This window comes from Salarias fasciatus, chromosome 4, assembly GCF_902148845.1.
Source record: "Salarias fasciatus chromosome 4, fSalaFa1.1, whole genome shotgun sequence".
NCBI classification, from domain to species: domain Eukaryota; kingdom Metazoa; phylum Chordata; class Actinopteri; order Blenniiformes; family Blenniidae; genus Salarias; species Salarias fasciatus.
In genome coordinates, this window is record NC_043748.1 from 20930981 (window position 1) to 20955845 (window position 24865).

General features: G+C 43.8%; 1 protein-coding gene and 1 pseudogene across 1 annotated transcript; both read left to right on the plus strand.

Moving 5' to 3' along the window:
• Positions 1-12134: 12134 nt before the first annotated feature.
• Positions 12135-16394, plus strand: LOC115387323 (prostasin-like). The gene is made up of 6 exons (XM_030089994.1): positions 12135-12204; positions 13543-13563; positions 14129-14291; positions 14364-14641; positions 15670-15809; positions 16042-16394. Exons 1-6 carry the CDS (start codon positions 12150-12152, stop codon positions 16297-16299), a joined length of 915 nt encoding a protein of 304 aa, XP_029945854.1. The 5' UTR covers positions 12135-12149; the 3' UTR covers positions 16300-16394.
• Positions 16395-19568: 3174 nt separating this feature from the next.
• On the plus strand, positions 19569-22359 carry LOC115386918 (uncharacterized; annotated as a pseudogene).
• The last annotated feature ends 2506 nt before the right edge of the window (positions 22360-24865 follow it).

Genomic DNA, 24865 nt, shown 5'->3' on the forward strand with positions numbered 1-24865 from the left:
CACCACCCGGTCCCGTCCCTCTCTTCACGCTACTTAAAGGAATACTCCACCCAAAAAACGAATTGGCCTCATTTTCTACTCACCCTCATGCTGAGAAACACTCTGGAGCACTTTTTTGACGTTTCAAATGCAGTTGGAGATGTTTGGGGATTTTCGTTGTCAACAAACAGGGACCGACAGAGCCCGACAGAAAAAATGGTCCATAAAATCCACAAAACGTTCCCATTTTCCTTCATACTGCTCGTCCGCTGTAATCCAAGTGTCCTGAGCGCGTAACGTCCATAATTAATTCTTAACGAGGTCATTTAGTACATTTTAAGAGCCCAAACAGGGCACTCTCATACAGCTCCATTGCATGTCTGCGCGCGCACCCTGAACTACGGAAGCCGCGGCAGACCAAGCAACACGCTTGCGCGCTTTCAGCGACTACTTTTCTAAATTGCAAGCGTAGAAGAAGAAGTTCCGCTGTTTATATTCTGCTGTGAGTGACCGAGCTGTGGACAATCACAAAAGTGATTGGCTACTGTTTTAAAGCTTTGAATTCGGTGTCCTGCTGAAAGGGCACAAGCGTGTTGCTTGGTCTGCCGCGGCTTCCGTAGTTAAGGGTGCGTGCACAGACATGCAATGGAGCTGTATGAGAGTGCCCTGTTTGGGCTCTTAAAATGTACTAAATGACCTCGTTAAGAATTAATTATGGACGTTACGCGCTCAGGACACTTGGATTACAGCGGACGAGCAGTATGAAGGAAAATGGGAACGTTTTGTGGATTTTATGGACCATTTTTTCTGTCGGGCTCTGTCGGTCCCTGTTTGTTGACAACGAAAGTCCCCAAACATCTCCAACTGCATTTGAATCGTCAAAAAAGTGCTCCAGAGTGTTTCTCAGCATGAGGGTGAGTAGAAAATGAGGCCAAATCGTTTTTTGGGTGGAGTATTCCTTTAATCAGCTGATCGACCACCGGTGGGTTAGGTTCAGCGTTTGAGAGCTCGGGTGCGGTCGTGTCGAGCTGAACGTAAGTTTGCTTATTAAATCTACAAAAACACAGATGTTTAGGCAATCGGCTGGTTTTTCATAAACATTTTTCTGTTCATAGCTGGCCGCTGCTGTTCTTTAAGCTCTAAACATGATTTCATTAAGCTCTCTAATTCCAGTACTGTCTTAAAGTAACTATTGTTTTAAAGAAGATATCTCTAATAAATTAATTCCCCTGTCCCCCTTAACACTGATAGCCTGTCTTAATTTTGTAGTGTTTAGTGTTTTCTTTGAGTTAATGAAGGGATTGCTTTTGGGTTTTGTGGTTTAGTGTTTAGTATTTTAACATCTACCTCAAACTAAAAGCACTTTACCCTTTGCCCATTTGCACAGCAATTGCACTTTATACTCAAAGCACTTTAACATCTCAAGCACTTTAAGCACTACAGCACTTTAAAATCAAAGTAGATATGGGTTTTGGAATTCGTCTGGTTTGCTATTACTAATTGTTTGATTTGGAGTTTCTTTACTAATTTTGTGTATTAAATTTGTTTAACTTCGGAATTCCATATTTACTTTTCGATTATTGGGCTACTGTGTTTCCCAAAAGATTTTAATTCAACTGTTAAACTTCAGCAAAAGTCGAAAATAAAAACACTGTATTTTGCCATCACTGCCTTGGTTTTCTTTAATGCTGGATCACGAACTGTGCATGCAAATTTCCAAAAAGGGGTTTATTGCTCGGTCATTGTACCACATGTGTTTGATGTTTGGAGTTTTGTGTGTGCAGTTTTGAAAAAAACGTACAGTTTTGAAAAACATGTTTTAGCAATCGAAAAAAACTGTAACTAAAAGAATGGTCTTACCACTTTTTTGAAGTCGAAATGGACAATTTTTTTTCCCAAGTTTCACTACAGTTTTTCTCCAGTGGTTTGGCTCATTTCTTGAAACCGAAATTACATTTTCAAAACAACATGGACAAATCTCCAAACTACCCTGTAGCTGCTCACAACAGAACAGTATTTCTCATTCATGTCATCACATTGCAAATGTCTTAGTGCACGTCTCCATGTCTCAGAAAATTGTAGCAGATGAATAAGCACAGTAAGGACAGATTTAGCACAATTCCCAAGTGAAAATATATCATGTTGATCTGAACTGATTGATTGATTCTCAGTCTGATGGTTTTTCTCTCCAAAACATATCAGCCTAATTTCATTGTATCAGTCACCACCTGCAAAATCATCTGTTCAGCTGTCAAAATTAATCAAAAACACACTTCAATACCATGAAGAGCAGACATGGATGTGTTTGCATGAGGAGGAGGAGGACCAGTGAAGAAGTGAGCTTTGAAACTCCAGCTTCATTTACAGTACATTGGGATACATACAGTTTTCTTTTTTGTTTTGCTTTGGTTTTTGTTTTTTTGTTTTTTTTGGTTTCTTTGTGTTTGTTTTACAGTATACTCATCGTTCTCTGATGGATGGAAGTTGCTCTGTGTGTGAATTAAAATTATAAGGCCTGATTCCCACATAGCGGTCACTGCGCGGCGCGGGGCGGACGTGTAGACGGCGTGGGCGCTGGAGCGGCGTGTTCAGACGTCCCTTTCTCACCAGCGCGGTCTGCGTGAGCGAGTTGAAGCCCACTAGTAGCCCATTGCCGCGGTTTGAAGTCGAAATTGAGAATTTTTTCTTTCCAATTTTCAGTAATAGATGGTCTTACTATAGCTTTGCCACTTTTTTAAAGTTGAAATAGAGAAAAAAAATTTTTTTTCAATCTTCACTAAATAATGGTCTTACTATAGCCTTACCAGTATTTTGAAGTCGAAATTGGGAAGAAGAGGAAGAGGAGGAGGAGGAGGAAAAAATGATGAGCATGAGAAAAATGATAAGGAGAAGAAGGAGGGGGAGGAGGAGACAACTAAGGAGTGGAGGAAGATCAGAAGGAGAAGCAAGACACGGAGGAGGATGGGAAAAGGAGGAGGAGGTGGAGGAGACGGATGAAGATGATGATGAGGAGGAAAAGCAACAGGAGAAGGAGGAGGAGGAAGAGGAGGAGCAGTAGAAAAAAAAGGAATAAATGGAGGAGGAGGAGGAGGTGGAGGAGAAACAACAAGAGGAAGAGGAGGAGGTGGAGAAGAAGTAGCAGGAGGAGAAGAGGAGGAAAAGGAGGAAGAGCAGAAGGAGGAGAAAAATGACGATGAGCATGAAGAGGAGGAAGAAATGATGGAGAGGGAGGGAAGCAAGAATCAGGAGAAAGAGGAGGAGAAGGTTGAGGAGTTGGAAGAAAAGAAAATGATGACGATGATGACGATGAGGAGGAGGAGGAAGAGGATGAAAATGATGATGATCAGGAGAAGGAGGAGGAGGAGAAACAGTAAGGAGTTAGAGGAAGAGGAGGAGAAGAAAGAGGAACAGGAGGAGGAAAATGATGAGTGAGAGGAGGAGAAGAAGGAGGAAGGAAGGGGGGATGACAAGGAGGAGGGAGAGAGGAGGAGAAACAATAACAGGAGGAGGAAGAGGAGGATTAGGAGGAGTTCGAGTAGATGGAGGAGGAGAAGAATGAGAAGGACGAGAAAGAGGAAGACAATGAGGAGGTGGTGGAGGATAAAATTTATGATGAGCATGAGGAGGAGGTGGAGGAGGAGGAGAAAGAAGAAGAGTAGGAGGCTCATCATCATGATCTTCTCCTCCTCCTCCTCCTCCGGCAGCACGAGGCAGAAGAGGTGGAGTCTTCAGGTGAGGAGGAGGAGGCAGAGTCTTCAGGTGAGGAGGAGGAGGCGGAGTCTTCAGGTGAGGAGGAGGAGGCAGAGTCTTCAGGTGAGGGTGGAGCTTGTGAAGAAGCGGGGCAGGCCGCTGTTTGGGGTCTGGGCCACCAGAGGGCTCCATTGGGCTGACAGGTTGGAGAGGAACTGGGTTCTACTGACAGAGAAAAGCCCCTGAGTTTCCGCTGGAGCCTCAGTTTGCCTGTTTTCAGCTCCTCGCTCTTCAAGTCGCTGTCGCTCCATCAGTAAGACGCTCGTCTGAGGAACCAACGTCCCGGGAGAGACGCTCAGGACGGAGCAGAGGAGCTGGAGGACGAAGAACATCATGTTGCATGGATGTGTCAGTTTGCAGTCATGCTGGACTCTGTGACTTCCCCCCGGGCCCGTCCCCGATCGGACCATGTTCAGCTGAAGGTCCTCAATGAACCGCTGGTGGTGAAAACAATGTGGTCCCCATGGAGGACTGGAACAGAAAACCTGGCCTGATGAGTTCAGACCAAATCATTCTAGTTTAGACTTTAACATCCATGTGGATGTTGACACTGAGAGCCTCAATCATTACTTGATAAACTGGCTTTTGGCAGAAGGTGAACAAACCTACTCATTACTAGACCCCATCATTAGACCCTGTCCTGTCTGATCACTTCCTGACATCATTCCTGTTTACATTAAAGCACCTGGGAAAAAATTCAAATGTAGATGTCTGTCAGAGGACACTGAACAAATTCAAGGAAATGATTCATCAATATTAACTGCAATCCATCTGTGGAGCCAGTGAACAGCAGCTGTCCTGGTATTGGTGTGGCAGGGTCGTGTAATATTAGATTAGTGCTGCAGACAACGCCACCTGAGGAGTTTCGCCCCTGGACATAGTTAAGGGGAATGTTATCAGAGAAAACTAATCTGGGTCACACAGATCTGTTCTCACCTGTACAAAGAGTGCCAGAGACATGATATCTAATGTCTAATTTATTCTGAGATAATGTTTATCTTTGATACTTAAATGAGCAATTTGCACTAAAACCACTTTTCTGTTTACAGTTTGATTGGGTAGTGTGCTTTACACTGTGGTCGTTGATGTCTGAAGTCAAGACGCTTGAATCAACAATTTGCACTGAAATCACTTTTCAAGTTACTTTGTGATTCTATATTCTTATTTTAAATGGTAAATGGACTACACTTAGGCCCCATCCACACGAAGACAAAACGCTCATAGTTCCAAAACCGTTTGCCCGTAAAGACGGAGTTGATTCAGTATTTATGACCGTCCACATGACTGTTTTCAAAATGGCGGAAACGTTGCAATAACATGCCAGGCCGTTAGGTGGCGCTTCATTGACAACCGCAGGAAATACATGGCGATATCATAGCGCCTCCGCCTAGGCAGCCCTTTGTGATCTTTTTCGTGGTCGATCCAACATTACATGAAGCATCCTGCTCACCACTTCATGACAAAATAAAAGGGACGTTGATGTGAACTGTTCTTTCTGCGGAAATCACCCTGAAACAACTCAACACCTCTTTTGGACATGTGATGACTCCAAGATCTTTTGTAAGGATTTCTGTCGCTTTGTAATTAATAATGTATACAAGGACCTTACTTTGAGGTAGGAAAATGTGTGTGTGTTTTTTTTTTGTTGTTTCTTCAGAAAACAGGAAAAGAAGGATGGATTTTTTATCATCAATTTACCAATCCGAAAATCAAAATTCTTTATTCATAAATGCAAATACAGCAGGCAGAAGCCGTCATTCACCCACTTCAAAAATGTTGTGCTCTCTTGTATTAAAATGTTAAAAGACTCTGAAAACAAAAAGGCTGTAAAAACTGTCAGTATCTGTGAGAAATGTAAACCATTTGAAAGAAACTGATCGATTATTGTGTACCCCCTGGCATAATGTTTGCCATGCACGTGTATATTTACAATAAAAAGAAAAAAAAAATATATATATAATATAAATATATACATATATACATATATGTATATGTATATGTATATATGTATATATGTATATATGTATATATGTATATATATATATATATGTATATATGTATATATATATATATATATATATATATGTATATATATATATATATATATATATATATATATATATATACATGAAGCATCGCATTCTCGATGTTGATTAGTTGTATCCGGTGGTGCTGAAGGAGTTCAATATTTTGCTGTAAAAGCGGCAAAAGGCTTCAGTCTTCAGCAGGACGTCTGCTACACTGCACAGCGCCATTGTTGTTGTTGTTTACAGTGTTCTGCGCATTTGTTACAACGTAGCGCGAACACGTAAGTGTATCAGGAAACGCTCCAAAACAGGAGTACTTACGGAGCCACGGATTCAACAGTTTTCGGATCTGTTCACTCTGGGACCTGGCTTAAAAGAATGTTCGGTTTCAGATCCACGGAATGCTGAAATCGTGTGGATGACAGGGTGAACTGATCAAATATTTTTGAGTTTTGGCCTGGATTCGTCTTCGTGTGGATGGGGCCTTATATAGCACTTTATCATCTGCATTAGCAGAGACCAAAGCGTTTTACACTGCAATATCACATTCACCCATTCTCTCCACACTGGGTGGTGGTAAGCTACTACTGTAGCCACAGCTGCCCTGGGGCAGACTGACGGAAGCGAGGCTGCCAATCTGCGCCATCGACCCCTCCGACCACCACCAACCACTCACTCTCACACTACATTCCAGGGCAGCTGTGGCTACAACAGCAGCTTACCACCACCCAGTATGGTGTGTGAATGGGTGAATGTGATATTGCAGTGTAACGCGCTTTGGGCTCTGTCAGTGCAGGGTAAAAAGCGCTATATAAATGTAGTCCATTTACCATTTACTTTCATACTTAGGCAAGGTGGGTGAAGTGTCTTGCCCAAGGACACAATGACAGTTTTACGCCTGCGGGAGCAGGAATCGAACCGCCAGCCTTCCGGTTATGAGACTTAAACTTTTATAAAGTTTAAGTGTTTTAGAAAAAAACTTTGACATAGTTTAGGTATTTGCACTGAAACAAAATGTCACTCAGGTTACTTTTTGGATATTATTGTACTTTTTGTGTTCAGTTTAATTTTAAATAAATGTCACGGAGTTCTACTATTGTAATAGTAGTATTTAATTTCTAACATACACGTTTATACTTTTAGTGGCTCACTTGTGTTTTATAATCATAGTCATAATCATAATAATCATATATAAGCATATCGGCCTTGAATATCGGCTTCCAAAATCGGCCTTAGATATCGGCCATCGGCTGAATGACAAAAAAAAAAAAAAAAAAAAAAAAAAATTGGTATCGGCATCGGCCTTTGAAAATCCCATGTCGGTCGACCTCTACTCTTGATCCAGTCCCAGCTACACTGTTTAAAGACATTTTCCCACTGATCAGTAATCAATATCCGATCAGATCCCCCACCCACTGTGGTGACCGGTCGGTTGTGAGAACTGATCCCAGGTCTGCTTCTCCAGCTTCTAGATCTGCCAAGTAACAAGTAAGTGAAGTAAAAGTAGTGACAAGTCCACTGATACTTCATGACCTTTAACTGCGTTACTTTATAGGGCATCGTTACACAAGCAGCTTTGTTTAAATTTGGTGTTATTGACAGCCAACACAGAAAACATCTTGGAGAGATGATCACCGAGAGCCAGGTCACACAAAAGTTGTCTTCACCCAGGTGTGAGCCGGCGGGAACCAGTGAGTCCGAACAGCCGACGCAAAGACCAGTTATTCAGACAGGAGATAATTCACAACGTCAGGAATGCCTCCAGGCAACGTAAATGGGCAGCGTTTCAAACACAGCATCAAAGGATCCAACAAAGAATCCAAAACAAACAGGCGGCATGACGTAACGCGCCGCAGGCCGAGGCGGTCAGGGCGGCGCTCGGGTGAGGCATGGCGGAGGCATGAGGGCCGAACAAAGATGGTCTGTCTGCCGGAGGAAAGAGCAGCGGCGCAGGAGCCAGACGCTGGATTCACCTCTTTGTTATGCTGCTTTTCTGTGTGTGCGTGTGTGTGTGTGTGTGTGTGTGTGTGTGTGTGTGTGTGTGTGTGTGTGTGTGTGCATGCGCTTTTGGGAGCAAGAACACTTGCAGTCTGAATCCTATACAGTGGTTTATAACTGAAGCTCACAGGATGCTTGTTTAGTCCTCAATAAACTTGTTGCTACTTTGCTCTGGTGAGAGTTAGCTGGTGTAGTTTCTCAGGATCGTTACCATTACAGAATTCATTTTCTAGGGTCTTCATTTGTTGTTCTAATGACCAAACTTCCTGGTTATATTTTTTATTTTGAGTACTTGTATAACTGATTATCTCTCCCCTGATGTAAGCTTTAAAAGCTTCCCATCTTATACTGGCTGAGGCTTCTTCCTTAATATTTTCAAAATATTCATCTAAAAACATAAATATTTTATCCTAAAGCAAAAATGTTTGTAATCTCCATCATCTTGGGTATTGCTCAACTTTACCTCATTTCATTTTACAAAGCGATCGGCGCATGGTCAGTTATCACAATACTGTTGCACCAACATTCTGTCACATGTGATCGCAGTTCAGCCGATATTAAGAAGTAACCAATGCATGAATGACTGCTATAAGTACTTGAGAAACAGGAATACTGTCCATTACAATCTGTAACCCTTCAAATGTCCACTAATCTAAGATTTGGTCTCGAGCTATCGAGTAGTTTTCATCTCTACAGAGCTTCACAGAGCGTCTCCTTGGTATCTGTAACATTTGATACTGACCTCTGACACTGGCTTCCAGGTAGCTTCCAGAGTTGTCTTCCATGATGTGTTGTTGCAATAGTAATCCTATAGAGTTTCCTGTTGAGTTTCCCAGGCAGGTTCTCAGCTCCCTGTCGATGTTGTACAGGTTCAGGCATGTGTCATTACTACGGATATCTTGGCCACTGGAAGAGATGCAAGCTGCCGATACCGAGACAGGGTGAAATCCTCTATGCATTGTGAGGAGGTTGCTTAAGTCCAGTGAACAGAGGCTGTACATGAAGTGAAGCGAGGGAGGCCGAGGACTGGTGAGTGTCAAAGGTCAAAGCCACCATCCAGGAGGAAACATCATCACTCCAAAAATACATCCAGAAAAAGACCCCAATGGCAACCTGCTAAGTGAACGCTTCGGACGAGTGACGCCCTGTGAGAACGAGAAGGCAGAGGGGGGGGTTATGGAAAGACAAACCCCTACACCTACATGTACCTCCAAAAAATTGAAGAAGTGGCTGACAGAGAGAGAAGATAACAGTCACTGGAAAAGACAGGACTGAAAGAGCACAGAGGCTCTGATCATGGCTGCACAAGAACAGGCCCTGAACAGCAGATCAGTAGAACAACAGGTGGATCACACTAGACCAGACCCCAGGAGCAGACTGTCACAGGAAGCGCCTGAAACAGTACAGCACATCACAGCAGGGGGCACGATGCTGACAGGAAAAACAGATATTGAACCAGAACCAGGCTGAGGCAGAGTGACCAGAAACATCTGTGGCGAGCACGAACTGCAGAACCCAGAGTCTACATGGAGCACACCTTCAAAAGCGGCAGAGAACAACCAAGCCAAGATCCTGAGGGACTTCAAAATTCAGACTGACAAACTGGTGATGGTCAATCAGCCTGACACAGTGGTGGAGGAGAACCAGGAGAACCAGGAGAACCAGGAGAACCAGGAGAAGAGAGCAGTGGTGATGGATGGAGCATCTGCAGTGACAGAACATCAGAACCAAGGAACAGGAACCGCTGGAGAAATACCAAGGGCTGAGAGAGCAGCTGGAGAAGACGTGGGCTGTGAAGGCAGCAGTGGTGCCAGTAGTGATGGGGGCACCAGGGGCAGGAACCCCCCAATCTGGATGCATGGCTCCAGGAAATACCAGGAGCAACATCTGAGATCTCTGTCCAGAAGAGCACAGTGCGAGAACAGCTAAGATCCTGCAGAACCCTCAGGAGGTAGAGGACCCCAGTTGGAAGGAGGTACTGCCCAGGAAGGGTGAGAATACTTTTTTTTTTAAAAAATATATACCTTGTGTATATACAAGAGAGAGAAAAGTCATTTAGCAATTTTATACACATACCCACTTTCACATATTAAAAAGTGCACCCTCCATTAGACATGTACCCATATACACTGACACAAACTCATGACCATACACTCACTGCCGTCCTGTCCTGGGTGTGATCACCCGTACAGATTCACCACTGGTCTTCCTCCTTTACTTGTTGACAATGATCAGTATAAGCCGTTAAAATAAAAGTGTTATAAAAGTGCCATGCTGAAGCTTTGCTTCACTTCTCGAGTTAGTCTTAATTTATTTTGAACTATTGATCATGGTCAGAGAGTATTTCAATCTTAAATCCTGTTCAGTGAGCTGTCTGCATTGATTTATGAGGGATGGCATTTTGTGATATAGTGTAACGTTCCATCCATTCAAGATTATTTATACTTCAAATACCAGTATCATGAGACATCATTGGTTATCATTAAGACCTCGATACTTCAAAATAAGAACTCTAAGTCACTGCAGACCTTCTGCGTTCAGACTTAACTGACTGAATTCATTGTTGACTGGTTGCTGCTGTCATCAAACTGAATCTGATTCATCAACAACAGTAAAGAAGTTCTTAATAGTTTGAATAGAGGGTGCAGTTCAGTAGGATAAACCCTAAAGAATGACAACGGTCCAAAAACCACAAAACCCAAAGAAGAGAATGATGAGAATCCTTAAACAAATACAAACTCTGAAAGTGATGCAGATTGAAATCAGGACAGGGCGTAGCGTGGCCGTGGGCGTTGGCTCAACAGAGACGCATGAAGGTGACAAAGGGATGAATCACGATGTTGAAATAACCGTCAAATAAACACGACTGGATTGAAAGATTTAGAAAACAGACCTGAAAGCACCCAAGAAAAACATTGCAGACATGACAGATAAGAGGAAGTGACGGAGGGCTCGAATCCCTCGTATCTCTGAGATCAATCAGATCTAATACTGAAAAAACATTGGAATGAGCTACAAACATGTTAAACACAACATTTAACGTCACTCCTTCCTTTTCATGTTATATTGATTAAACTGTGGAACTATGATATAAACAAACGGTTCAAAATGTCTCTGAAAATGTGAGGAAAGTCCTAAAGTTGATCCCCAGTCTAGTGTTTAATTTACCCTGGGTTACATTAAAACCCACCTGGGAGGGGGCGACTTCAAAATTGTGAAAAAGGAAGCGTCCAGTTGAAAAACGTACATCAAAATCACTGGCACACGCTGTACTTGCAATAGTTCAACCTTTCAGCACAAAAATCCATCTTTTCCCGTGTTGCAGACGGGCAGTGCACGGAAACATCCAGTCTAACAAATCTGCCTCTGAACTCTGATCTAATTATGTTCATGTGTGAAAAGGCAGATTCACACTCATGTTGTCCTGAATGAAGCAGCCATGTTCACATTCTGGAGAGGATTTCTGCTCTGGTCTGGCTCAAAAAAAAAAAACACTCCAGAAAAGCTGTGGATGCTGCAGGGATTTTAGCCAGACTTCACTGTGGTTGATAAGAAATGTCACACAGATCTCCAGTTTTATTCTCAATTCCTGTACACCATCAGATCATTGGAGTGGGAGCTTAGCTACACTCCGAAGGAGTGTACCTGGATTGAGGAGCAAAAATCTGCCCCAAAGAGTTCTAATTATGGACAGAACTGATGGTCAACTCCTCAACTTCCAGCCGATTCAGGGCTAAAAGTCAAACCGGTCCCACATCCATCATGGAGCCACAGTATGCAGATGACACCACCCTATAGGCTCTCAGTAGAAGACCTACTGGACATTCTGTTTACCTTTGCAAGAGCCATTAATATAAAACAGACCCACATCCTCCACCACCCACCAAACAGCACTACACCGATCCTGCCCCCAAACATCAGCCTGGAGACTGTGGACCACTTCCCAGATCTCGGCAGCCTTCCTCTCATCAAAAGCTGTCAGTGACGATGAAATCAGCTTGTTTCAGGGAAATGGGTCCGTGGAGGCCAAAGGAAGAGGTTTGAGGATAACATGAGGAGATGACACATAGACCCTAAATCCTGGGAAGACATGGCAACAGACAGGGAACCTGGGAAAACCTGGTCCCTGAGGGGGCCGCACTGTTCAATGAGGACCTCTGGGACACTGCACAAGACAAGCACAGACTCCTGAGCAGACCAGATCCAGACGGGCTCCACCACCACATTCTGTACAATGCTCTGTGTGTGTGTGTGTGTGTGTGTGTGTGTGTGTGTGTGTGTGTATGTATGTATGTTGCCCAGTAGTGGGTGGGTCTTCCTGCAGGTGTGCCTTGCTCACAGGTAAACTGGTCCAGCGTTGCTCTCTTGGCGTCACACAGCTGGAGGAAGTTCACCATGAAGGAGAAGATGCTGACTGCACAGGCGCTGCTGATGCTCCTCACACTCACAGGTCTGTGACACACTGCACACACACACACATTCATACACACACTCGTCTGCGTTTCTACACCTAACAAATACTCACACTCAGTCCTGTTTCAGAATACTTGAACTTCTGTCTTTGTTATTTCACTCATACCTGAATACCATTTCCTCCAAGTAATCCACTCTGAACTCTTTAAAAGCTGAGAATTTCAAAGTAACAAAATAAAATGCATTACTGCAGTAGTAGTTTGATTAATAGTTTTTTCAAGTGTGCACTTTTAGTCATCTGTAACTGCAATTTAGAGCATCTAACATTGAAAGCACTTTTGAACAAACGGGGACCAAAAGTAACAAATTGAGAGTACTCACGTTACTGTCAATAACTTTATTTTAAAACTTTATTTGAACTCATAATTCCATCTAATTTACTCCTGGTATTCCGTTTCATAACCTACAGATTTTAGTAGCTAAAAGTGAAACATTGGAAGTACCAACTCTAACCCTAACCACGAGCTCAGACATCACTGAGTCTGAGTTGGATTTTCCTGAGAATTTATTCCAGACACATTCTGATCAACGCTTAAAGACAAACTCCCATGAAAATCACGTCTTCATGTTGTTCTTGTGGCATTTTTCTGATGCTTACGGGACATATCTTGAGAAAACTTTGCTCAAACTTGCATTTCTGAGTATTTCTGCATTCACATCGCTGTGAACAACAATCCGAGGAGAAAATGCGGAACCAGGCAGACGGGATTTCCTCCGGGGCCAGAGCTGTCTGGTCAGGGAGTGGTGACCATGAGGGCTCGGTTCCGCCATTTGTTGTCCAGCAGTCATGTCTGTATTGGTTATGTAGATATGAAAAACATGTTTGGAATTAAGTAGTTTAAAGCAATGTTTCTCAGCTGGTGGGTCGCGGGTCTTACAGAACAGAGCAGCTCTACTTTGATAACAATACTACCACAGCAGCAGTTCTACCGTCATCTGAGAGGGTTTCACCTCAGCTCTGTTCAGCGGAACACACTGAACACACCCGCTGATGGAGGGTCCTGCAGTCAGAACACATGAGAACCTCTGGTCTAGAGATTGGACAACAAAACTGTAATGTTATTTTAGTTCTAAGCTGATAGAGGAGGAAATATCAAGTTGAATGTGTGAGAACCCCCCCCCTTCGTTCCACTGCTGATACCTGTGGAACATCTGTCAACAGCTTTGTTTGATTGTTACTATTTGTAGAACATCTACATGTTCCATTGGAATGTGGCTCCTTTGTGTGTGTGTGTGTGTGTGTGTGTGTGTGTGCCCTGGTCGGTTCAGCTCTAACAGAAACACCGATCTCACATCCTGTTTTTCTTTCCCACAGAAATCAACGCACAGCTCGATGGTGAGTTTTCCTTTTATTATTTTCTTTTAGGAACCACGTCTGTGGAGACGGTCGCCCAAAACCGCACAAAGTAGACCCTGAAACAACGGCAATGAGTCCACAGCTGAGGGTTAAAGGTTGAGGAAATCATCCATCACTCTGCATCTTTGGGGTTTTTATGGCACTGATCCTACTTTGAGGCCCAGAAACACCAACTGGAGGGGAATAAAGAGGAAGAGCTCAAACCTCCATCGCTGCCCTCAGCTCACAGGATGCAGCCAGAAAGAAAACCTAGCGTTTCACAGCACACGCCTCATGTCCCTCCCACAGAACCGCAGGCTAATATGCTGTAGGAACAGGTCCAAACATGAGAGAGTCCATCAGGAAAAAACGAAAAACGAAGAAAGTGACGGGATGTCACGAAAAGAGGCTACGATGATGATCTGGCAAAGGATACATCATTAGGAGGGTAGAAACAGAGCATTATGGTGAAGGTGGAGACCGTCCCTGGTACTCCATAGTTAGACCCTCCTGTTCCCTTCGTTTAACGCTGACGGAAGCTGCTGTTCCTCATGTGATCCTCCAGTGTGTGGTCAGGCAACGCTGAACACCAGGATCGTGGGAGGCGTGGACGCCGCCCCGGGGGCGTGGCCCTGGCAGGCCAGTCTGCACTACAATAACCAACACTTCTGTGGAGCCTCCCTGGTCAACGATCTGTGGCTGCTCAGCGCCGCCCACTGTTTCCCCGGGTGAGCTCCTCCCAGCCGCCTCTCTACACACCTGAACTTTGACCCCGCATCGCTAACCACCTCATCTTACAGGAATATTTTCAACAACCAATCGGGCCTGATCATTTACCTCGGCCGTCAGACGCAGGAACTGGCCAACCCCAACGAGGTGTCGCGTAACGTGTCGCAGATCATCATCCATCCCAGCTACAACACCGTCACAGGAGACAGCGACATCGCGCTGGTGCGCTTCTCCGCCGCCGTCAACTTCACCGACTACATCCGGCCCGTGTGCCTGGCAGGGACTGGCAGCTCCTTCAAGGTTGGACTCACCGCATGGGTCACCGGCTGGGGAACCGTGAACGTGGGAGGTGAGGATGGGCAGGGACATCTCCAGGAAGCACACGAGGAAAAAAACACTATTCACTTCATCAGTCCTAACTGGAAGATTCACCAAATAGAACGGTCTTATGGAAGTTAATGGAGTGTTTCCTGACGATATTCCCTACAGGAAGCATGTATAATGTGAAGGGCACAGGTCCTAGGACAGAACCCTGTGGAACTCCATGTTTAACTTCATCAGTTCAAACTATAGGTCCGGGATTCGAGAGAGTAACAGAATGGTCCATAACTCTAAATCAGACCTGCACCATTCTCAGTAGGATGGATGCCATCCCTCCTCAGACCAGGTTCTCCCCAGAACCTGTTCCAGTCCTCAGTGTAGCCCACATTGATTTCAGACACCATCTAGACAACCAACCAGCGGCTAAGTGAGGACATTTGGCTAAACTTTGTAAAATCCGGTAAGAGGCCAGAGGAAATTAACCTTGACGAGGAAGAGAACATCAAACACACTGAGCAGGAGAGAAGAGGGAAGAAAAGCCATCACTGATGCTAATGCTAAGCTAGCGAGTGATTTGAGACAGTGAGAGAGGGACTGAGGACAGGTGGAGGTGGTGCTTGTTCTTAAGAAGCTATGGCTAACAGCCTCTGAGTTACCGTGCAGTTTAGTAGAAGTAGTGAGAAGCTGTGGAGCAGCTAAGCTAAGCGAAGCAGCTAGCAGGTGAAAGAAGTGTTAATGTTACGAGACATTGCAGCAGAGGCGTCCTGCGTAACGTCGAGCACTTTGTGCTCCTTGTGCAGTTTGGAACGTGACTGATAAATAACATGTGAGTCGATTATTCACAGTAAGTTACATTTTAACTGCAGTAACTCAACTTTTCTACTCTTAGACTTTCAGGTAACTGACACAAACAGCTTGCTGCTCTCACTCTGTTTTCTTCTTCTTGTGATATTGAGTTGTGTCACCGAGTAACCGTGTTTCGTGTGTGTGTGTGTGTGTGTGTGTGTGTGTGTGTGTGTGTGTGTGTGTGTGTGTGTGTGTGTGTGTGTGTCTCAGTGCCTCTGCCGTCCCCTCAGACGCTGCAGGAGGTGGACGTTCCCATCGTGTCCAACTCAGTCTGTAACAACACCTACGGCTTCATCACCGACAACATGATGTGTGCCGGCCTGTCCGAGGGAGGGAAAGACTTCTGTCGGGTGAGCCGGCTGTGCACACACACACACAGGTCTACACACACACCACGGCTGCAATTCAACCACATTTCACAACAGACAGCAAAACTTCCCTGATCACTTGTTATTTAATATTCCGGGAAAAAGTTTCATTTTCAAAGTGGAACAACTTTTCAGGATTGTGGAGGAGAAGGTTTGAAGGTTGAAACCGTGTGTGTGTGTGTGTGTGTGTGTGTGTGTGTGTGTGTGTGTTCAGGGGGACTCGGGCGGTCCGCTGGTGGTGAAGAACGGTTCGGTGTGGGTGGAGTGCGGGGTGGTGAGCGTCTCACGGGGCTGCGCCGATGCCGATGTCCCCGGAGTCTACACCCGGGTGTCGGAGTACGAGTCCTGGATCAGAGGCCACATCGGCACCAACCAGCCAGGCTTCATCTCCGTCAGGGCGGCGGCCTCCTCCATCGCCGGGGCCTTTCGCGTCCTCGTCCTGTCCCTTCCTCTGCTGCTCGTCCTGCAGTGAGCCGAGTGACGCCTGCGATCAGCAGACCTCAGCCTGGGAGGCAGTTTCATGGTTACAATCTGAAATCAGAACTTTTGTACAAAATGCCTAAAACTTGATGAAGAATGTTGAGCTTGGAATGAGACATTTTCAGGCTTTTCTGCTTTCTTTCCCCTGTAATTTTAATCCCTCAGAGACTGAGAATCAACTCATGCTGGTTGTGTCTGAAAGATGAATGTAATGAATAATGTGTATTTTAATAATCTATTGCAATTTTATTTAAAAAAAAATGTTTTATGTCATCACAAAGTGGTTTCAGTGTGGAAACAAAGACACATGGCAATAAAAACAATATATTTTTATGTATTTTATTATTTATGGGAAATAAAATGAAATATTTAAATGTAAAAAATTGTGAACTTCATGTTTGTTGAGATAAAAAAGGAGGGAAGGTTGTAGTGAGACCAGATGGCGAGAATATGAAAAATTAAGCATTTTGCTTAAAAAGCGCTATAGAGTTGAGTCGAGACTGATTTCATCTGCAGAAACTGTATTTTAATTTTAAAAAATGGAGGTCGGGTCATACTGAGAAATGTAAATAGTGAAAACTGAAAAAGGAAACAGATGCATGTCTGTAAATAGTGAAAACCAGGTTTTAACAAGGCTTCTAAATGGAGGAAAATGAAGAATTTCTTTTTCATCTCTGCAGCATCATTAGGCCCAAATCAGCAGACGAGCTCGATGGAGCGACACTTCCTCCATTGGTTCAGGCAGATCTGTTCTGAAGGCCTGTGTGTGAAATGCACGGTCCGCCACTGGTTATACTTGTAGTATTCATTTAGAATAGCTGTATTGAGTTAGCTTTAGTGTTCATTTTGTATTCAGTTTGCTACAGTGGCTATTTGAGACTCAGCCTTATTTTATTTCAGAATTTTTTTTTTTTTAAATCAATATTTGTACTGCATTTTTGAATAGTGCACCAGGCTGAAATGGTTTGCTGGGATGTACTTCAACTTTTTCTTCATTTGAATTTCTTTAATGAAACACACAGAAAGTGTTATTTACGTTGCCTGATTGGGCTCAGAATTTATTTTGGACAGGACATCCTGACATCCTTCTTTTGAAAAGAAGGATACCTGATGCTACTCTTCAATTATGTGTAAGAAACTTAGAAAAAGTAAATGTGTTCAAGTTTTCGGGTGTGATATTTGACTCAGAATTGACCTGGAGTGAACATATTAGCAGAATTGTGACAAAGTGCCAAAAAGTCATCAGTATCATGAGGTGTCTACGTAGGGTCAAGTGGGGAGCTCGTCAGTCATCCTTGAAAACGGTGAATACAGCAATGATTCGTTCAGTACTTGACTGTGGCTGTGTGGTTTTTGATTCCGCTTCTGGAATCCAGCTTGAAAGGCTGGACCGAGTACAGGCCCAGGCATTGAGACTGCGTTACGGCGCTGTTAAATCTAGTTCTATTCCAGCTTTCTCAGTTTTGGCTAAAGAATTGCCCCTTGATCTGAGAAGAACGCAGCTTGTGGCTAATCATTGGATAAATTTAAAGGGTCACAGTGAGCAACATCCAACAAAATCTGTACTTGAGCCGTGTTGGGAGGAAGCGCGACAAGTTAACAGATTTGGGACCTATAGTACAGAATATGCATGAAATGTGGGTATTAGTCTTACAGCTGTAACAATACCAGAAATGCCACCATGGACAAAAAAAAACAAAACAAAAAAACATCTGCTTTTGTGGATCTCTATTTATTAAACTTAAAGCTTAAAAACAAGGGGAAAGCAGATTTGACTGCTTTTTCTTCAAGGGTTGAGTAATGTATTCCGACTGTGTGCAAATCTTTACTGATGGATCCAAAGACTGATAAGCAGAGGTTTATGTTCACTGTAGTTGTTCCAGAATATAAATGTTCAGAGGGTTCCAGAGCCACAGACTGTTTGTCTGTATATACAGTCGAGTTATTAGCTATTATGAAAGCTTTAAAATGGGCTAGCAAAGCCAGACAAACTACCTTTTTAGTATGTTCAGACTCTGTGTCAGTCCTAAAAACCTTAAAGGGGCACAGCGCAGTTTTAAATATTAAATTATCAATTATTCACACCCACACACGTTTGTACCTTTGCCTGATGGGCAGCAAGAGCTATTTTTGCAAGATCGCAGTCGCTCCTATTTTCCTGTGCAGGGCACTGAAGGCACAGCAATATGAGTGATTCGGGTACGAATCGCTCTGAGCCTGACGTAATGCGCGCTCCCGCTGGCCTGGTAATCCTAACTTTCGCTTTGTCCGCCATTACTCCGCCAGACGCTTAGCAGCAACAACTGAGCAGCACTGAGGATGGAGCTTCCAGAAAGTAAGAAAAGACCGGCTTCTAGCACTGCCACAACTCCAGCACAGACCCCACCAGGCAGAAGAAACTTACATTTTACTCGAGCGCTGCTAAAAGAGCGAGGAAGGAGTTCCCCTCTTCTGTGCACGTACATGGGCACAAGCCACAGACACGAGCTTTTCACTAAGCTACAGTTACGCCTAAGGCCTGCAGGGGGCGGTGTTTCACATAAAACGAGCAAACTGCGCTGTGCTCCTTCAAGTTCTTATAAATCTGCGAGGCAAGATATTTTGTTTAAAGATCTACAGTTCTATACTTTTCTCGTTCAGCGAGGGATGTCTGTGACATTCATGTGCGTTCCGGGTCATATGGGCTTCTTTGGAAATGAATCAACAGGCGCTCCACATTGGTGTATAAATATATCTCTATATGAGAATGAGGGGAAATCACTGATATGGTCCAAGGTTATGGAACAATGGCAAATTAGATAGAAGACAGAAACTCGGGGAAGACTTCTATTCATTATTATCAACACTGTGTTTAAATCAGTTCCGAGCACAGGGAAAACAAGAAAAGAGCAAACAGTAGTCAATCAAATAATGTTGGGTCACACCTATCTAAATAGTAGCCTACTCTGAATCTAATAGGAAAGCATATATCTGGGTTTTGTGAGAAATGTAAGAATAATTCTCAAGAAACTGTTTTGCATGTTTTGTTTGATTGCTCTCACTACAATAATGAAAGGTTAATTTTAAAAGAGGAATTAAAGCTAGGGTTGGCGATCTGAATGAGATACATTTTTTAAAATACTGGTTAAAATGATCTTTATGACCTGATGGGAAGCCAATCAAATCCCTTCGCCGTTCAGCCTGCCCCCTGCGCGTACATGTCAATGGCGTGCACCGACCCTGGTTCAGTGAGCGCGTAGAAGGACGGAGCGTCGTTGCAGAATGGCGGAGAAGAATGTTTGGGAGTTTACTTACCGCTGAGTGCGCCATAACTTGGCAGAGTGCAAAAAAGAAAAACAAGGAAACAAAGCGCTGAGGACAGCGGTGCTCGTGCATGTAAGCAGGTGCGTCCCGTTGGAGGAGCTCCCAACGGGCTCACAGTGGCTCACAGCCTGTTCTGACAGAACAGATAATGAAGGGGGGGTCAGATTCAACCAAATCATCACATCGTGTTCTGTAGATCCAATAAAATTGGCATGAAGAAAGTTTGTCTCAACATATGTGGAATTATTACTGTCAGAATCAGCTCTACTACATTTTTGGGGATTTTTATTGATGATTTCCTCAACTTGAAATGTCATACTGTCAATTTACCTTAATTCATTCAATAAAATACACCTGTGCTTACCCCACTGTGACACTGCAGCTTGACTGCTGTGGAATGAGTCTGTTTCGATAGTCACGATCAGGAAACAAACTGCTGACTCCTCAGCTATGAGACGCCTTGTTCAAACTTTGAGCTATAACCACCCCCAATGGTATTGTTACCCTATGATGCCCACCTCTAGGTGTGTGAGGTGGGGCCGAGACCAAATTGTTACTTGGGTACTAGCAGTACATTTGTTTGTCTGTATACACAGAGGAAGGAATGAGTGGGGCAGACAGAGCAGAACCAATAATGACGGAGGCATACGGCATCCTGCGGAAATACCTTAACAAAGTGCCTGCCCCAGTGGTGTCTGGGATCAAACTGGAGTGGCCATTTCTCTTCTCTTAAAAGTGCCTATTCTCACACTTTGGCCTCCTGACAGATGTCGACATCCTTCATAAACTGCAGGAGGCAATCAGTCGAAGAGGACCGACCATCCTGGATCACTGTGCAACACTGGACAACCCCAGGACCCGTGATGTTCTGGCCGGCTATGATCCAGACTCTGATCAGGCTGCCTGCATCCTGCTGCTCTTCATGTCACACTTCAAAGACCCAAAGGAGAAGTTGATGCTTGAAGTTGATGTAAGATTTTTTTTTTATTCAAATATTTAAAATGCAAAATGAGTGATTACATTGTACGCCATTTATTACATTGATACCTGATTTACCTCGGAACAAAGAAAAATATTTTTCCTTTAATGTTAAATCTATGTTATTGCTTGTTACTATGTTACAGCCATGTGCCACTGCCATGGACATTAATACTGTAGAACTTCCCAGCACCCCCTGCTTCATCATTCAACGTATTGTTACTTGGATCTTGTATCGACATTTCCAAGTCAGTTTTTTTTTTATTTTAGCAATCTACATGACCACAATAAATAATAATAATAACCAGAGGGAGTTCTCTTCTCGAGCGAGGACCCTACTACTGCTACTAATAATAATAATAATAATAATTACATTTGCATGGCAGACTATATCTGAAACGGATCTCAAAGTGCTCATAACACATGATGTGGTGTCTGTTCATTCCAGGTGACATGATGAAGCCCTCTGGATGTGTCATATCGATCGAGGGACATGTTGTGATGGGGCAGCTGCTTTCTTCAGCAGCTATTACGTCTTCAACCATGAGTGTCCTGCCACTGGATCATCAACGCTGGAGTTCATTCAAAGGTCTTGTATAAAGATCACATTTAATCTTGTAATTCAGATTATAGTATAGGCTTCCAACACAATGATTGTATTGAGGTCTGAAACGCTGACAAAGAAGGTAACTGAGGCTAGCCTGGTGAGACCATCCTGCTCTCGTTAACTCATTTGATTTCCCTGCAGGTCAGTCTGGGTATCTACACGTTACACTGACTTTGGTCCAGCAAATACCTACCGGTCAAATCACAGCTGTTTATTTTATCTAAATAAATTTATTTTGCAAGCTATGTGATTTCGAAACATCTGTTGTGAAATACAAACGTATTGTCACGATGCGAGGTGGAAAGACCCACACGCAGGCAGCCAGGCGGAGTACAAAAAGTCCTTCATTTCCATAAGAACTCAGGAAACTCAGGAACATCGCTGGTGCAGGCCAGGACACACGAACACACGGACAGACCCACAAGGAGCCGACACGACACACCAGGAGAGCCAGACTTAAATAGCGGGAGAACACAGGTGCAACACATTAGGGCGGTAATGAGGCAGGAGAGCATGAGGGCAGGTGACTGGACAGGAGAACAAAAGGGCAGACAAACACCAAACAGGACCCAAGTGCCCCCACGTGGCCACAGGGGCACAGGTCGTGGCACAAATTGAATGTTTTCTTTATAAGCAGAACAAAATGCTCTCAGAACCTTTATTGAAAAGGATGTGTTTGTCATACTTCCAACAGGGTTGGGTTTAATATACCAACTGGCCAATTGCATGAAGATGTGTTTGAACAACATGCTGCATGTTAACAGACTATCCTCAACACATTGAAATTGAAACAGAGATGCAGCGCACATTGCTACAGCACAAAAACAACATACGATGCCCAGACCACTTTGCCTAAGGCATACCTAATCTGAGGCACCCTGGGTAAAAATGGCAAAAAATAATTTTCTGGCGAGAGGAAGGTCTATCATGTTTGGATGATAGCTCCATTAGGGTGTGATATGGGAAAAGGCACAGCTGAACACCTTGATAAATGTTGACTGCAGTACATAAGCCTGTTTAAAACTGACACTATCTTTGCTTATTAACAGCTGCTTCTCGCGCATCAATCCTGAAAGAGGCTCCAAGACCAAGAAGCAGACAACAACGAACCCTCATGTGAGCACCGTTTTGAGGAAACGAGTGGACTTTGAGTGGGAATCATAGTTTTTTTTTTCTTTTTTTGCTGCAGCAGTTGTCAGGCTCAGTTTTGGGCATTTTTTTTTTTAAGACAACTTTGCATTATAAGATTTTCGTACAACGCTGTTGCGTTGAATGTTTAGAATGTTTGAGAGTGAGAGGAGCGCCTCACGGTGAGGGGTGAGGGGTGATGTAGGGGTGAGGCCCTCACCCCTACATCGCTCTCTCTCTTCCTCTCTTACCTTTCCAGGCCTCATTCCCATTGTTGTACTGTTATTATGACACAGCTGGGTAGTCCGGCAAAAAAAGAACAATATGTCTGTTGCTGTTTTTGTGACACAGCTGTGGAAAGTTTATGACCAGGAAGTTTAATTTCTTGAATTTCTTGGTAGCTATGTTGAACAACCTCGATATGTAAATACATATGCCACAGGGCTAACAATGACTTTACTTGAGAGTGTGGTGGCTGTGGGGGGGTTGATTTTAATTGTACAATGATTATAAATTTACAGTAAATGGATGCTTCATCTACATTACTTTCACAGTAAATTACTGTCGACTTGTGCATTACTTTCATAGCACGCACTGTACGACGGAGCGCCGTAATTGGCTGCCTGGGCGTCTTTAAAACACAGTAATTTCGTTGTAACTTATAACTTCGGTAACTTGTTGCGATGACAATAAAGGCTACTCTACTCTCTACTCTGAAAAGTACAGGGCCCTGTCAGGCCCACTCCTGTTACTAGGGAGTGGGTCTGCCTTGCTGCTCTCTCTCTCTCCTCTCTCCTGTAGGTGAGCAGGTTGTGTGGGCGGCTCATCAGTGCATTGGCATCACCTGTCCGGGGAGTGGCCTCATCCGTTACACCTGTGATGCTGCCTACTTAGGCTGGCTGCAGTCCACTCTCCGATGCGGGATCGTTGTTCCACCTCAGTCAGTTTTCCTGTCTGAGTTTCCCTAGTCTGGGTTGGATTTTTGTGCCTTGACCCCGTACCCTCTCTGTTGTAGCCTGGACCACCTCGTTTACCTCCTCGCCCGCCACCTGCTCACCAGGCCTCCTGTACCTCTGACCCATCCACGCCTGCCGGTGGCGCAGCCACAGCTTCAGACTCGGGCCTTGGACCAGGCCAAGTCAATAAACCCGTTAAACCCAGTCCTACGGTGTCGGTTTGCCTATCTGCGTCTGAGCCTCTGTTTCACCTGCCGTGACAGGCCCTGTTGTATGATGTACAGCCAAAGGTTGTAATCTCCCAGTAGTGTACTGTAATATCAGTCATTGCTTTATCATTGAAACTGTGAAGTTACAGTAAACAGTTGTGCTTTTACAACAATGTATTGTAATATCACAGATGTGAAATTACAGTAAATTGTTGTGAGTGCATTTCACAGTATAATGCTGTAATCCTTGCTGTGAAAGTAATGCGAAACTTATCCAATAATTTATTGTGAATTCACACCGAAAAATGTTACCGTGATACTGCCAGAGTCAGCTCCACTACATTTCTTGGGATCTTTATTGATGAGTTTCTCAACTTGAAATGTCATATTGAAAATTAAACAGCAAAAATGTTGAAATCTGCTGCATTGTTCTCTAAGCTCTGAGATTTTCTTCCTCTCTCTGCCCTTCATCCGTGCTCTATCATGGCCTGAGTTTAATTCACCAACCAGTTCATTCTTCCACCGTTAGAACATTCTGAGTAGAACTGCCTCCAGGATGCTCGTATCCTGGGCCAGGTTGTTCACAGACTCGACAGTAAAGTGTGTGACTTTGTTGCAGCCTTCCTCACCTCTCGTTCTTAAACCACCAGGAGTAAAAACAGAACTACAGGAACAAGCCGGTAATTAAAATGTAGCAGCTTCAGAGGACAACAGATCTGAGACGAAGTGGATGAAATGGTTAAAAACATCATCCTCCATCTCCACAGTGAAAAACCAAAAGCTCACAATTCAACTTCTATCGAAACACATTCGGTGATATATCTCCTGAGATTGTCTGGTCCATGTGTGTGTGTTTGTTTTTCACTGTAAAGATATCTGGCAAAGATCTTGTTTATTATGTTCTTAAAACATAAAATGTGGGAAAATGGGTCGAAATTAAGCTTTAAGGAGCTGTTTTGGAGTGACTCTTCACACGTCAATCTGTGTATTTAAAAAAAATAAAACTACTGAATTAACTACTGAACATATATTATTATACCACTCATTCTGTTGCACTAAAACGTGCATATTTGTATACATTATAGGTGCTGTTATATTTTAGATTTATGTTGCACATTTCCTCTCTTTTTTGCACCCCCCTCTACGAGCCTCTGTAACTGTAAATTTCACCATGGTGAGATAAATAAAGTCTATTCTATTCTATTCTTTATTCAATATGATGTCTCTCTCAACATGCCGCCAGGCCGTGTTGTTAGTGCCGACGTGGACGATGACCCGGCGGACAGTGGAGGGGAGGGACTGCAGGAGCTCCGGGAGTCCATGGAGGAGCGTGGGGACAGTAGCACCATGAATACACCGCGTGATGGCATTAAAAAA